Consider the following 13,821-nt stretch of genomic DNA (forward strand, 5'->3'; position numbering starts at 1 on the left):
AGTACAAACTTTGTATTTGATACGTCTGGGTTGAGGTCATTGATTCAAGGGGTAGTGTCGACAGAGAGGAAAGAGTTTTATTTCGATTTAATCACAATCTTCCTCCTCACCTAACAAGGGCTATCAATTATAAGAGACAAATCTAACATGAATATCAACAATGGCGTTCCAAATGGCAACAACTTGACCGGGGCCACTTCTTGGCACGGCATGTATACAGGCGAGGAGAGGCAGAAAGTAGTTCAAATCATCATGGATACATTGTCCGATCTTCATGGAACGAACCCCAACTTTGATTTTCAGCGATTAACAAAGATGGCTCAGGACTTTGAAAGAATTGTATATGAGAAGTCTCCTTCGCGTGAAGACTACTTGAAAGCCATCAAGCTGAAGGTGAGTCAGTTGAGGTTGCAGAAACAACAAGTTATTGGTCAATCAATTTCTTCCAACAACCAAGTGAACAACCAGCAACAGCGGCCCCAATCCCAACAAATGGCACGTAATTCATTAAGCTCAAACGCAAATATGAATCAGATGAATCCACAGAATATGCAGTTTTTACAGCAACAAGCGCAAGCACGAAGCCAATCGCAAGCTCAGATACAAGCGCGGCAACAACAGCTTCGACAAATGGTAAATAATCAACAAAACCAAGGCATACAATCTTCGCGGCCATTGGGGGCACAATCGATCCAACAGCAACAGCAGCAGCAGCAGCAACAACAACAACAAGGTCTCACTGCGGAATCACAACCTGTATTTCCACAGAGAACGGAAGCAAATACTAATGTGCCAACAGGTACCGATCAGCAAGTTCCCCCACAGCTTCTTCAACTTATTAGGAACTCCCCCATTCCCCCTCCTTTACTTAGTAAAATCCCCAATCTACCAAAAGGTGTGACCACCTGGAATCAAATATTCGATTGCATCAAAAGGAAAGTAATTTCCCAGGATATTTTACCCTTGGTAAGAGATATCCATTCGACTCATATGCAATTGGTTATGCGTCAGCAGCAACAGAAAATGAATGTTAGAAATGATGGTAATCCTTCTGCTGCACCCCCACTCACTGAGGACAACTTGAAATCAAGTCAAGTGAATCGTCCTGTTGGGCAGGTTAATCTCAACAATCTCACCCCTCAACAAAGACAACAGGTATTACAAAGGCAACGTGAGGCTCAACAACAGCAGCAAATGTCACAGGGAGTAAGTCAAATGGACCCAGGTTTGAATCAAAACTTCAATTCTCAAGTGCTTTCTCAACAACAAGGATTACAACAGCAACCGGCACATGTAGGGCAGCCACAGCCACAAAGTGCGATTTCACTTCAAAAGGCACCTTTGCAGCAGCAATCGCAACAACAACAACAACAACAACAACAACTGCAACTGCAACAATCGTCTTTTGAGCAGAAACCTCCACAATTCCAGGTCACACAGCAAGATTATGCAAAGTACTCAAATGATGCGTTGACTCTACTCAGTCGCTTGCAACAACAAAAGCAGATTTCTGGTCAGCTCGATGCGAATATGAAGGATGCATTTGTTCGAAAATATATCCTTCACCAGAAGAATCAACTCTGGAAGCAACAGATTGCAGCTCAGCGGGGTCCAACTGGGTTAGGAATCCAAAATCCTCAGCTGCAAACTCCACTGATTACACAAAATGCCCTGATTTCAATGCAGCTGAACGGGGTCAATCTCAAAGGCAAACAGGTTCCTGTTCAACAGCAAGCACTGCCTTTGATCGGTACTTCAAGTACTCCAATGTTGAATCCAAACATGGGGGTTCCTAACAACCTTTCGTCTCCATTGATGAATCAAAGGGGTCCAGTCATGAATGAACCTACAGTCCCTCCTTCTAGACCAATACGCACAGCTGCTAATACTAGTTTGAGCTCATTACTCCCTCCGTTGACAGATGAGACAAAACTTCGTCTTAGGCAGTTGATTGAAGAAGTGTCGAGAAACAATGTTTTGTTGAGGGATGTGACAAATTTACTTCCTCCTAAAGATAAAACTGCAGTGCGAGACACCATGAATCGGATACAGGAACAGTACGGAAATGTTGACTCGATAATCAGCTATTTTTACTTGCTTACCAAAAACATTGAGGGAACCAAGAGGCTTATTCAAATGAAGTACATGACCAAGAACATTTTAGAGAATTTGAAGAGAGGAGTTTATTTGGCGGGTCCGGACTTGTTAGAAAAGTTGAGGAATCAATATGCCAAGTATTTTGATTATGTGAAGGAGCAGATAACCCAGCGTAGACAACAAATGGCTGCCTCTGGAGCGCCTCAGTCTCAGCAACTGCAACAATCACAACCTCAACTGCAGTCACAGATTCAGGGAAGTCAGTCATCAATGATGGGAGGACCCTCGTCGATGGATCAAATGTTTGGAAACCCCAATATTCAAGGATCGCCTCAGTTGTTTGCACCACCCAACATGAACCAGTCTCTGCCACAACTTGCTCAAGGTCTTCCCCCTCAGGTACCACCACCTCAGCAACAATTTGTTAACCAGGGTATGGGTATGCAAGGGCTTCCTTTGGGCGGCACACAACTTCCACAGCAGCAGATGCAGATGAACCAGGCTTGGGGTAATGTTCCCAACTTGCAACAACAATTGCCACAGCAAGTTGCACAACCGAATGTGCAGCAGTCACTTCCGCAACAACGTAACGTGGCTTCACAGGTTAAACCGAAAAAAGCTCCACCGAAGAAGAAGCGCAACAGCTCTGTAGCAGCAGCCACGCCCAACGCAATTGCCTCATCAATAAAAACTCCGCATAATGTGGGTACACCACAGATCCAAAATTCTTTACAATCTCCACAGATCAAGCATACACCTGCCCCATCAGCACCCACACCGAAACCTAATGTCCCTACTAGTGTACCTTCAACAACTGCACCATCTACGGGCGCCACGTCTACTGGTGGTTCCACACCAAACTCACACTCTACTCCAGAGATTGACATTTTTTCAATGTCAAATGACCTGGTGAAGCGCAGAGAACTTTCGCTAACCGATCCACAGCAGTTCTTTGTTGAGTCTATGAGGAAGTTACTCGAATTGGATGGGATGGGCAAGGATAAACAGATTAGTTCTGCGGCTGCTCTCTGTGCCATTAGTACTAGTTTTAGACAAGTTCAAGAGATTGACGAAATGTGTGAAAATGTTTTTTAGTTTCTTTGATATACGTTGACATGTGAAAAGAAAGGATACAGTAGGTGAAGCAAGTAGACTTCTCTTTATCTCAGAATGGTGGGTTCAGCTTCAGTCTAGAATGAAATTCTGGAATTTGTCAGAAAAAAACAAAAAAAAAAAAAAAAAAGCAAATAATAATAATGAAATCACCCACTTGATAACACCACCATATAACGATAGCACGACATGGCACCAAAATTTAGCCCAGAAGAGAAGCAACTATCTGTAGCGTTCGTATGTTTAGGTAACATGTATGTGAAAGACTTTAACAAACGCAATGATGTTCCAGACAAGTACTAACTTTTCACCGCATGCAGTTGCCGTTCACCAATGGCTGAAGCTATATTCAAACACAGAGTTCAAGAGTTGGGCTATGCGCCCTATTTCAAGAAGATCGACTCATTTGGCACATCTGGATGGCATATAGGCGAACTGCCAGATTCACGGTCAGCCAAAACTTGCAAGAAACACGGGGTGCCAGTACTGCACCATGCACAACAAATCGGGTCCAAGGATTTTGACAAGTTTGACTATGTCATTGGTATGGACGAGAGTAATTTATCTGACTTGTTGTATATCAAGCCCAGGGCCAGCAAGACTGTAGTTGAGTTGTTTGGAAAATGGAGGACTAATATGGAGTTTGACAAGATTGTTGGTGATCCATATTATGGCGGCATTGATGGATTCGAGTACAATTTCAATCAAATTAGTCATTTCACTGATGAATTTTTGAAGCAGGAAGTAGGAGCTTTAGATTAGACAGAATTTTTCTAGACAAGGTACTAGAATAGCCATGTTTGGAGTTCGATATGGATCTATATGTAGTCGTGTGTGGGAGCCATATTGGTTGCGAAGAATTTTTTTTTTTATTTTTTTTTTTTTCTTTCTTCTCTCTCTTACACACTCCCGCTCTCTCATGGTCCAAAGTCAAACAGAAAGTTTGATTACATCAACACTTGGACAAACGAGTAGATTCAATACACACACAGACACACACAAGCACACATCGACCTCATCATGAGTGCTAGAAAACTACAGCAGGAGTTTGACAAGGTCAATAAGAAGATCGCAGAAGGTCTTGCGGCGTTTGATGACACTAAGGAGAAGATGCAAAATTGTGAGGTTCCTTCCCAAAGGGACAAGTTGGAGAATGATTTGAAAAAGGAGTTGAAGAAATTACAAAGATCTCGAGATCAATTGAAAATATGGTTGGGCGATAGTAGCATAAAGCTAGACAAGTCTTTGCTACAAGAGAATCGTACAAAGATTGAGCACTCGATGGATATATTCAAAGAGTTGGAGAAGTCATCCAAAATCAAGCAATTTTCAAATGAAGGGTTGGAGCTACAACGAGAAGCCAAAAAACTGTCTCGGTTCGGCGATGTAGAGAAGTTGCAAGAGGCGTGTGATTATATTACAGGGGTGATTGAACTGTTGACGAATCAGAATGAGGAATTGGATCAGGAGTTGGACTCACTTGGAGCCCAACTGAAGAAAAAAGGTGGATATTCGGTACAAAGTTCGATAGAAGACATCAAGTACAAAATAGATCGAAATAACACTCATGTTGAGAAATTGGAGGAAGTGTTGGATAATTTAGAAAATGACCGTTTGGATCCAGCAAAGATTGATGACATTAAAGACGATTTGGATTACTATGTTGAAATGAATCAAGATGAGGATTACGTCGAGTATGACGAATTTTATGATCAATTAGAGGTTGCCGATGAAGACGAAGAAGATTTGGAAGTGGAGGGAAGCTTGGCTCAGATGGCGGCGGAATCATTTGAAGAGGAGGAAAGAAAGAGATTAGAGCTTCAGCAATTGGGTCAACAGCAATCGGAACCCACTAGGGCTACTCAATCTTCGGCTTCTTCCTCAGTGGCACCATCACATCAAACAAAGTCAGGCTCGGTATCGTCGTCTTCTGATGCCGCACATGTACATGGGCATGCACATTCAAGTACTAGTGGTGGTGCAAAAGCGGATGCAAATGGTACTGCAGCCCACACGCCTGTAAAGAAAACAAAGCCAATGAATGTGGTGCCTGCGCCTCCACCAATTACAAGTGCAAACTCATACTCGAGTGTGATTAAAGCAGCGCAAGCGGCAACCACAAATGAATCGAGCACGACAACTCCCTTACCCAACATTGCATCAAGCTCCAACAACACCCCTAAATCAAACAACAATGTACCTCTTGCCACAGCACTTGGTTCCACTGCTTCTAGTACACCTAGCAAAGCGCCACCTCCGGGATTTGGGCAGCCTCTTGCATCTGTACGGTCGCTGTCGGCGTCTCCACTTACAAGCGAGCCAACACCGAACGATGTTGATCAGCGCACAACACAGCAGTTGAAAAAGAAGTTGTCAAACAACTCGCAAACTTCGTTGGTTTCTAACTATGATTCAGGTTTGGGTGATTCTTTCAACTTGTTGATGACTATAACCAATAGTCGATTAAACGATCCATTACCTATCCAGTCAATTGGCAACTTACTCGAGTCATCCTTGCTAAACTGTCCGGATTCGTTCGACGCAGAGAAGCCACGTCAATATGTGCCATTGAATGTGCATCCTTCGCTGATTGATTATCCTCAAGAGCCAATGTTTGAGTTGAATTCTGTTCACTACATGCAAAAATTTGATGATGATACGCTATTCTTTTGTTTTTATTACAGTGAGGGCATTGATAATTTTGCCAAGTACAATGCGGCAAATGAGTTGAAGAGCCGAGGATGGGTTTTCAACACTGAAGTTGGTCAATGGTTTTCCAAAAAGGAAACAAAGCCATCTGGGTCAAAGAGATTGCTGATGTTGCTTCAGAGGGAAGATTCTGTGGAGCCTCAGGCTGAACCCAATGGTGATGCTCAATTTAAGAAATACTTTGATGAGAAAACTTGGCTTGTTAGAAATGTCAACCTGAAGAAAGTGTAAAAAAGGTGGGCTTGAGTTTACCTGGTGCAGTACATGTATATGGCCTAGTTACTGCTAGAAGTAAAGTGTATTTTTTTTTTACTCGTGAATATTTAAATAGCGTAGTTCGCAATGTGCTGTAAATATAGCCTGTGTGATAATATATGTATCTTTTGATATTTTTAAATTCGAAAGGGGGGAGGGGGGTTGAGCGAAGTGGTGCTGCAAGCAGTAGAGAAAGTTGGATGTGTTTAACGTAATGAAGAATGGAAGAGATAAAAGTAGCTCATGAGTAAATGCACAAATGATGTCTTTGACAGGCATTAGAAGTGTTTGGCTATTGCAACTTGATGTAGGAAGTTAAAAGAACAAAGAGTGTGTATGTTCTAGATCTGAGCCTTCTTCAATTTCGCTGAAAAAGAGAATTATTGTTTCATTGCACAAAAACGTCGATTTTGACGAATCTCTACGCAGCACAAGAAAGAGAGAGAGAGAGAGAGATTGGGGAACCAGGTATCAGTTCTGTGTAAGACTCAGCTAGCGTGAATAGAGGAGTGCAGCAGTACACAGATGGTTCCGTTTAGAGAGTCTTGATCTAATGGTGCTGAAAGCTCTACTGCTATTTGAATTTCGTGTGCTCCATTCCCCCCCTCTCTCAAATTCATTTTGTAATTCTCGTGTTTATGGTAAATTCTTTTATGATTTTCTTTTATTTTAATTTATTTTTTTTTCTTTATTTCAGAGCCTTGTTAAAGAAGAAACGATAATCCCTTTGATTTAAAGATTTACTATAAACTACAATATATACAACAATAACTTATCACCATTAGCTAGCCACTTCATCAGAGCCACTTTCTACCACATCTACTCACAAATCTAGACTGGTCTCTCTCCACCCCCCTTTTCCGCGCCATAGACTCATCGAGTTAACTCAGCTGGACGGTATGACGCTAACAGGATCACATATATTTGATTACGTGCACTTAGTACAGAGAGACGACAACGGGTGTGTCACTAATTGCCCTGCTCTATCTGAATGTACATGCCCCAGCAAGAACGAAGAATGTGTCCAAGTGGCACAAACGTGTGAGAAATGTGCTTATAACCAATGCAGACCCCAACAAATTCTGCATAAAACAAACACTGGCGCCATAGTTGGTGGGGTTATTGGTGGAGTTGTATTGATTGCCTTGGTAGGTGCGTTGTACTACTATTTCCGCATTTTCAAGAAGAAACCGCCGGTTGTTTTGGATGATGAATACGACGACAGCTATCATGATGAAGATACTGATGGGTTTGTTTCCGATAAAGGTGGTGGGTATGCGTTGCTGAGCTTGGCAAGTAGAGGAGCAAATAACTCGCGGTCAAACGTTCTGGACCAGCAGTTTAGTCCCACAGAGTCTCATTTTCCTGGAGCTGTACAGCGTGAAGGTAATGGCGGAGGCTCACCCACGAATGCTCACTTTGGCAAGGATGCTGCTACATCTGGTGGACCAGCGGGACCAAATGGGGCACAAACTGGAGTAGCTGCTGGCCCAGCTGCACCACAACGACCGCCTGCACGTAGAGTCCTTTCAGGTGAAGCTAGAGCTAAAGCAAAGAGGCGGATATCTTCGTACGAATCATTTACTCGTCCAAATGCCCTCAAACTGAAATCAAAACAACAACAGCAATTGGCAGCTCAACAGAGGCGAGCAAGGCAACAAAAGATTGTCAAGCAAGCAAATTTACAACAGCAGCAGCAGCACCAGCAATTACAAGTGCCCACCACAGATGGGGCAGGCAATTTGGTGTACCTGAACCAATCGCACAGAAGCTCTGTTGCAACTTCGATATCGAATGCTTCCAACATTTTGCCTATTGCTTATATACCAGGTGTTACAGTCAGACCTACGAGAAACAACACGGGGTCTTTATATTCATACGATTCAGATTCGTTATTTTCTGATTTGAACACAATTGAAAACGCCAGTATTGTTGGAGAAAATGCAGTTGGTAATCACGGACAGGCGGTGGGTGCGTCTGTTGGCGAAAATGGTGGCAACGGTAGTTCTCCTTCTCCAGCTACCATGACTGCAATCAAAGCGCAGCCTAAATTGGTCAATGTAGACAAAATTGAGGAAGAGGAAGAGGAAGATGACGATGAGGACGAAGATGCCTATTTGAACGGGGAAAGCGTAGCAGGTGCATACGCTTCTACTTCCCATCATGGCTTTGATTCTGAAGTGTTACATGAGACTGATGATAGTGATGTCGATTCGGATATTGGCCAGATCACAAGAGCCACATCGACAAAGAAATTGAACAAAAAGAGTATCAGTCATTCTGATGTTGAAGGAACAACAATGAGAAGTTTTGACCATACCTCAAGTAGTCTACCTCAAAACCGGGAGATATTGATGAATCACTCTTCTTCCTCACTGAACGTGTCCCATATTCCTACTGGCATGATGCAGTATAATAGTGATCATGACTCGAATAGAGATGCCTGGTCTACTGTGGGGTCGTTTTTGTTTGATATTGGCTTTGATGACAATTCTGCCTCGTCGCCGTCAAATGCTGCTGCTTTTGATGAGTCTAATCGGAAAGGTAGTCCATTTGCTGATGGTAGTGTTTAGACAATTGTAGAAATAAACGATATGTTAGAAAGATTGTACAATGCGGTATCGCGGAGTTTTAATCCGATAATCCGGAAATGTAATAAAGAGAGACAGCACACCTAAAAAAGGAAAAAAGAAAAAAAAAAAAAAAAAAGAAAGCACAGTACTACCGGGAAAATCAGTGCAAGCAGACTTTCGTTTCATAGGTAGGGTCTGACATCTCCAGTATTGGTTTCTGTTTTTTTTCAACCTTTTTATAATTTTTTTTTTTTTTTTTTTTTGTTGGGGGGATCAATTTTGCTTGGGTCTGGGATTGTGTCAATTTGTAGTCTTTGATGTGGTTGGATCATCCAAATCGTCTAAGTCGCAATACCGAACGACTCTGTCCGTAGCTGAATATATTTCAGTGACTTGGACTACAAGTGAACTTCAAACGGATGTTATAAGGGTTGACATTGAATGGAAATGAATCTCTTGCAAGAAAATGAGTAAAAATCAGATAAGTCACGTGCACTTGTGTGAATGTAAAAAAAAAAAAAATAATCACGGAAATACATGGTGCGGCACAAGCGTGAACTGTTTCCGATATCGGTGAGGATCCGTACGTTGGCAATTCAGGGCATAAGTTGCCATACTCAATTCACTCAGATCAATGAGTTAAGCTTCAAGAGACGTTTGGTGTTGACAGGAAAAATGAACGAATGACTTGTATGAGTGTTTCAGATGGGGGTTCAAGTTACTTTATTCAAAAAAGTTATGCAAAATTATGTCATATGGTTGCAATTTGTTTGCCACCCCTAATGTATCAAAGTACACAGTAATGTTTAATGTAGAACTAGACAACAGAAACATTACATCGAAAATGCAACATGATGACAGTACAGTTGAACCAATGTCTTTGCTCTACAGGGAAAAAAGCTCGAAATGAAGGCTCTCATTGCGTATTTCCCGGAGTTTAGCCAAAAGCTCAAGAGACAAAAACCGAAATTTTAATTGCTCTACATGTATAATAGCTTAGTAAGTGTAGTATTGTGTAATGAAACTGCTAATTGACATTTGCGCACGCCCTTCTCACTTTTTCTCTTTTTTCTTTTGCTGATTTTGTTTTTTTTTTTTTTAGTGTTTCAATCAGCATCAATAACCAACAAAAATCTATAATTTTTATATATATAACCTTGTGCTTTTAAAATACTTTCACCCCCCCTTTTTTCTTTCATTCTTTTCCCCTTTCTTTCTTTTCATTCTTTCTTCCTTTACAAAAGGTTCAATTGTATTCATTACTACTAGAACTATTCAATCACCATGTCTGCAATTGATAAATTATCCGTTAGTACTATCAGAGGCTTGTCTATTGATGCCGTCAATGCCGCCCAATCAGGTCACCCAGGTGCTCCATTGGGTTTGGCTCCAGCTGCCCATGCCTTGTTCAGGAAAATGAAGTTCAACCCACAAGACCCTAAATGGATCAACAGAGACAGATTTGTTTTGTCCAATGGTCACGCTTGTGCCTTGTTGTACTCATTGTTGGTGTTGTACAAGTATGACTTGACCGTTGATGATTTGAAGCAATTTAGACAATTGAACTCCAAGACTCCTGGTCATCCAGAAAGATTGGACACCCCAGGTGTTGAAGTCACCAGTGGTCCATTGGGTCAAGGTATTTCCAATGCTGTGGGTATTGCTATTGCTCAAAAGCAATTTGCCGCCACCTACAACAAACCAGAATTCCCAATTTCAGATTCTAAAGTTTACGTTTTTGTCGGTGACGGTTGTTTGATGGAAGGTATCTCATCTGAAACCTCTTCTTTGGCTGGCCACTTGCAATTGGACAACTTGATTGCATTCTGGGATGACAACAGAATCTCAATTGACGGTGATACCGCTTGTGCATTCACGGAAAACGTTCCAGAAAGATACAAGGCTTACGGATGGAAGGTTTTGGAAGTCCACGATGCCAACACCAACATTGAAGCTATTTCCGATGCTATCGATGAAGCCAAGAAGATCACAGGTGCTCCCGTTTTGATCAGATTGGTGACCACTATTGGATACGGTTCTGAAATTGCCGGTACTGGAAAGGTTCACGGTGCTCCATTGAAGACAGAAGATCTTGAACAATTGAAGAAGAGTTATGGCTTCGATGCTGAGGAACACTTTTTCATTCCTGATGAAGTGGCCAACTACTTTGCTGAAAAGGTTGAAGAGAACAAGAAGGAACAAAAAGCTTGGCAGAAGTTGTTTGATGAGTACAAGGCCAAATATCCAAAGGAAGGTGCTGAAGTCCAAAGAAGATTGGACGGTAAGTTGCCAGACGGCTGGAAGAAGGCTTTGCCAACTTACACCTCCAAGGACAAGGCTGCCGCTACCAGAAAATTGTCGGAAAACGTTCTTGATGCTTTGTACCCAATTATTCCTGAATTGATTGGTGGTTCTGCTGATTTGACTGGTTCCAACTTGACCAGAGCCGCCAACTCTGTTGATTTCCAACCACCATCGACTGATTTGGGTAACTATGCCGGTAGATACCTCAGATATGGTGTTAGAGAACACGGTATGGCTGCCATCATGAATGGTATTGATGCCTTTGGTGCCAACTACAGAAATTATGGTGGTACTTTCTTGAACTTTGTTTCTTACGCTGCTGGTGCCGTTAGGTTGTCCGCTTTGTCCCACCACGGTGTCTTTTTCGTTGCCACTCACGACTCCATTGGATTGGGTGAAGATGGTCCAACCCATCAACCTATTGAAACTTTGGCTCACTTGAGAGCTATTCCAAACATGTCAGTTTGGAGACCAGCTGATGGTAACGAAGTCTCTGCTGCTTACATCTCAGCCATTGAAGGTGTACACCACCCAACCGTCATTGCTTTGACCAGACAAGGAGTCCCACACTTGGAGCATTCTAGTATTGAAAAGGCATTGAAGGGTGCTTACACCGTCTGGCCACAAGAAAACCCAAACATCATTATTGTCTCATCTGGTTCCGAAGTTTCCATCTCCATTGACGCTGCCAAGGAGTTGGAAAAGAAGGGTGTCAAGGCTGCAGTTGTTTCAGTTACCGACTTCTTTACTTTTGACAAGCAACCAATTGAATACAGATTGGAAGTTTTGCCAGACAATGTTCCAATCTTGTCTGTTGAAGTCTTGTCGTCATTTGGATGGTCCAAATATTCTCACGAACAATTTGGATTGAACAGATTTGGTGCTTCAGGTAAAGCCGGTGACTTGTACAAGTTTTTCCAATTCACTCCAGAAGGAATTGCCAAGAGAGCTGAACAAACTATCAAATTCTACGAAGGAAAGAAGATTTACTCTCCATTGCACACTGCTTTTGAAGAGTTGCCATAGAGAAGAAGAAAGAGGACTATCATCTTACCCTCACTTTTATAGTGGTCTATGTCATCAGTTTAGTTAAAACAATTTGATTTAAATATAGAATTCTTTTTTATTTGTGTTTTATCAATTTTCGAGTTCAAGGACATATCTGCCTAGAATCTTACCATCCTCCATTTCTTTAAATACCCGCTCCAACTCTTTTAAACTGACAACTTTGATTGGACACTTGACCAAGCCTCGATGGAAAAAATCCACAGCTTCGGTAGTGTCCCATTTCGTACCCACATACGAGCCTCTCACAGTAACTTGCTTCACAACAGTGGTTAAAATATCGAGTGAAACTTTAGCATTTGCCGGCAACCCAATCAAGATAACAGTCCCATTAGGTCTCACATACTCGACACTTTTCTGGATAGCTTGTTCAGAAGAAGACACGTTCAAAGCAGCATGGGCCCCGCCACCAGTGATGGCGACAATATCCTTGGCAATGTCTTTTGACTTGGTGAAATCAACGTATGCTTCAGCACCCAAACTTTTCACAAACTTGCCCTTCTCCCCACCTCCATCAATCCCCACTACTCTCAACCCCAAAGCTCTAGCGTACTGGATTGCCAAAGATCCCAAACCACCAGCAGCACCGGAAATGGCAACCCACTGACCCGGTTTTGCTTCTGACGATTTCAACCCTTTGTAAACGGTGATTCCAGCACACAAGATGGGCCCCACTGATTTCAAGTCGATATCCAGAGGTAATTTTGCCGCTTGGATGGCATCAGTAGCGCAGTATTGCTGGAATGTTCCATCAGCAGTGATACCATTCAATGACGTCTTTGCACATATAGTTTCATTGCCCTGTTGACAATGGTCACAGTTCAAACATGTTGAATTGATCAATTTGACACCGGCCAAGTCGCCGACTTTCCATCCTTCGACATTGTCCCCTACTGCAACCACGACTCCTGCACCTTCATGACCGCCAACAAGAGGGAGTTTGTACGGGACGGGCCACGCGCCCTTGTATGCGCTAAGATCGGAATGACATACACCTGAGTATTTGATGTTGACGAGAATCTCAGTTGGTTTGATTTGGGGCACTGGTATATCTTTGTAGATCAATGGACCCCCGTTGGTTTCGTATACAACAGCCTTTTGAGTTTTGGGGATTTCAACTGCCATTGGGGATCGTAGTGATGGTAGTTTGAGAATGGAGGGTGCTGTTTGTGGAGTAGTTTCTCATGCAAGGTGTATTGAGTACACTGGCAGCAAACGATAGACTATTTGCCGCATTTATACCTTTGCAGGGAATAAGGAATTCTGTGGGGGTGGTGTCAGCTGTAAAACCAATCGATATGACAAACCCCCTTGATTTCTTGGGGAAGCTGCCAAAGTGGGGGTGGGGGTGGGGGAGCGACCCTCCATTAAATCTCATGGGGAGTTATCAAAATGCGGGGAGTATACTTTAAATTGTCAATATTCGGAGTTTATTGGTGGGTGACAAATTGTCACCGGACTTATAGTGCTATGCATGAGTTACAGGGGAAGTTGCCTCGCAGTAGCATACTCGAGTGGTGCTAATCCATAGCACTTACCCCCCCCCCCCCCTCCAGCACACAGACACGCACACACGCACACACGCACATTGTAGATCGTTAGTAACTAGGCATCTGAGCTAGATGTACTCATTCAGATATCAATCTCCTCCGCGCTTGCTTTGGAAGTTTGTGTAATGTGTTTTTTTTGTGGGGAAAAGGACAGG

At 42.6% G+C, this 13,821-nt stretch overlaps 6 protein-coding genes across 6 annotated transcripts; 5 read left to right on the forward strand and 1 right to left on the reverse strand. All coding sequences in view use genetic code 12, as the record gives it.

The window, feature by feature from the left end:
• Window positions 1-147: 147 nt before the first annotated feature.
• MED15 (Med15p) lies at window positions 148-3,192 on the forward strand (the record flags this gene model as incomplete). The annotated part of the gene is made up of 1 exon (XM_051755222.1): window positions 148-3,192. The coding sequence occupies one exon, from the start codon at window positions 148-150 to the stop codon at window positions 3,190-3,192; it is 3,045 nt and encodes a 1,014-aa protein (XP_051610722.1).
• Window positions 3,193-3,399: 207 nt separating this feature from the next.
• LTP1 (tyrosine protein phosphatase) lies at window positions 3,400-3,972 on the forward strand (the record flags this gene model as incomplete). Its single annotated transcript, XM_051755223.1, has 2 exons — window positions 3,400-3,464; window positions 3,531-3,972. 2 exons carry the CDS (start codon window positions 3,400-3,402, stop codon window positions 3,970-3,972), a joined length of 507 nt encoding a protein of 168 aa, XP_051610723.1.
• Window positions 3,973-4,230: 258 nt separating this feature from the next.
• NOT5 (CCR4-NOT core subunit) lies at window positions 4,231-6,150 on the forward strand (the record flags this gene model as incomplete). The annotated part of the gene is made up of 1 exon (XM_051755224.1): window positions 4,231-6,150. One exon carries the CDS (start codon window positions 4,231-4,233, stop codon window positions 6,148-6,150), a length of 1,920 nt encoding a protein of 639 aa, XP_051610724.1.
• Window positions 6,151-7,073: 923 nt separating this feature from the next.
• OPY2 (Opy2p) lies at window positions 7,074-8,747 on the forward strand (the record flags this gene model as incomplete). The annotated part of the gene is made up of 1 exon (XM_051755225.1): window positions 7,074-8,747. One exon carries the CDS (start codon window positions 7,074-7,076, stop codon window positions 8,745-8,747), a length of 1,674 nt encoding a protein of 557 aa, XP_051610725.1.
• A 1,284-nt stretch (window positions 8,748-10,031) lies between these two features.
• On the forward strand, window positions 10,032-12,077 carry TKL1 (transketolase; the record flags this gene model as incomplete). Its single annotated transcript, XM_051755226.1, has 1 exon — window positions 10,032-12,077. The coding sequence occupies one exon, from the start codon at window positions 10,032-10,034 to the stop codon at window positions 12,075-12,077; it is 2,046 nt and encodes a 681-aa protein (XP_051610726.1).
• A 111-nt stretch (window positions 12,078-12,188) lies between these two features.
• On the reverse strand, window positions 12,189-13,241 carry ADH2 (alcohol dehydrogenase; the record flags this gene model as incomplete). Its single annotated transcript, XM_051755227.1, has 1 exon — window positions 12,189-13,241. The coding sequence occupies one exon, from the start codon at window positions 13,239-13,241 to the stop codon at window positions 12,189-12,191; it is 1,053 nt and encodes a 350-aa protein (XP_051610727.1).
• Between the last annotated feature and the right edge of the window lie 580 nt (window positions 13,242-13,821).

The sequence above is a fragment of the Candida theae genome, assembly GCF_024610275.1.
Source record: "Candida theae strain CBS 12239 chromosome Unknown scaffold13, whole genome shotgun sequence".
Taxonomy (NCBI): domain Eukaryota; kingdom Fungi; phylum Ascomycota; class Pichiomycetes; order Serinales; family Debaryomycetaceae; genus Lodderomyces; species Lodderomyces theae.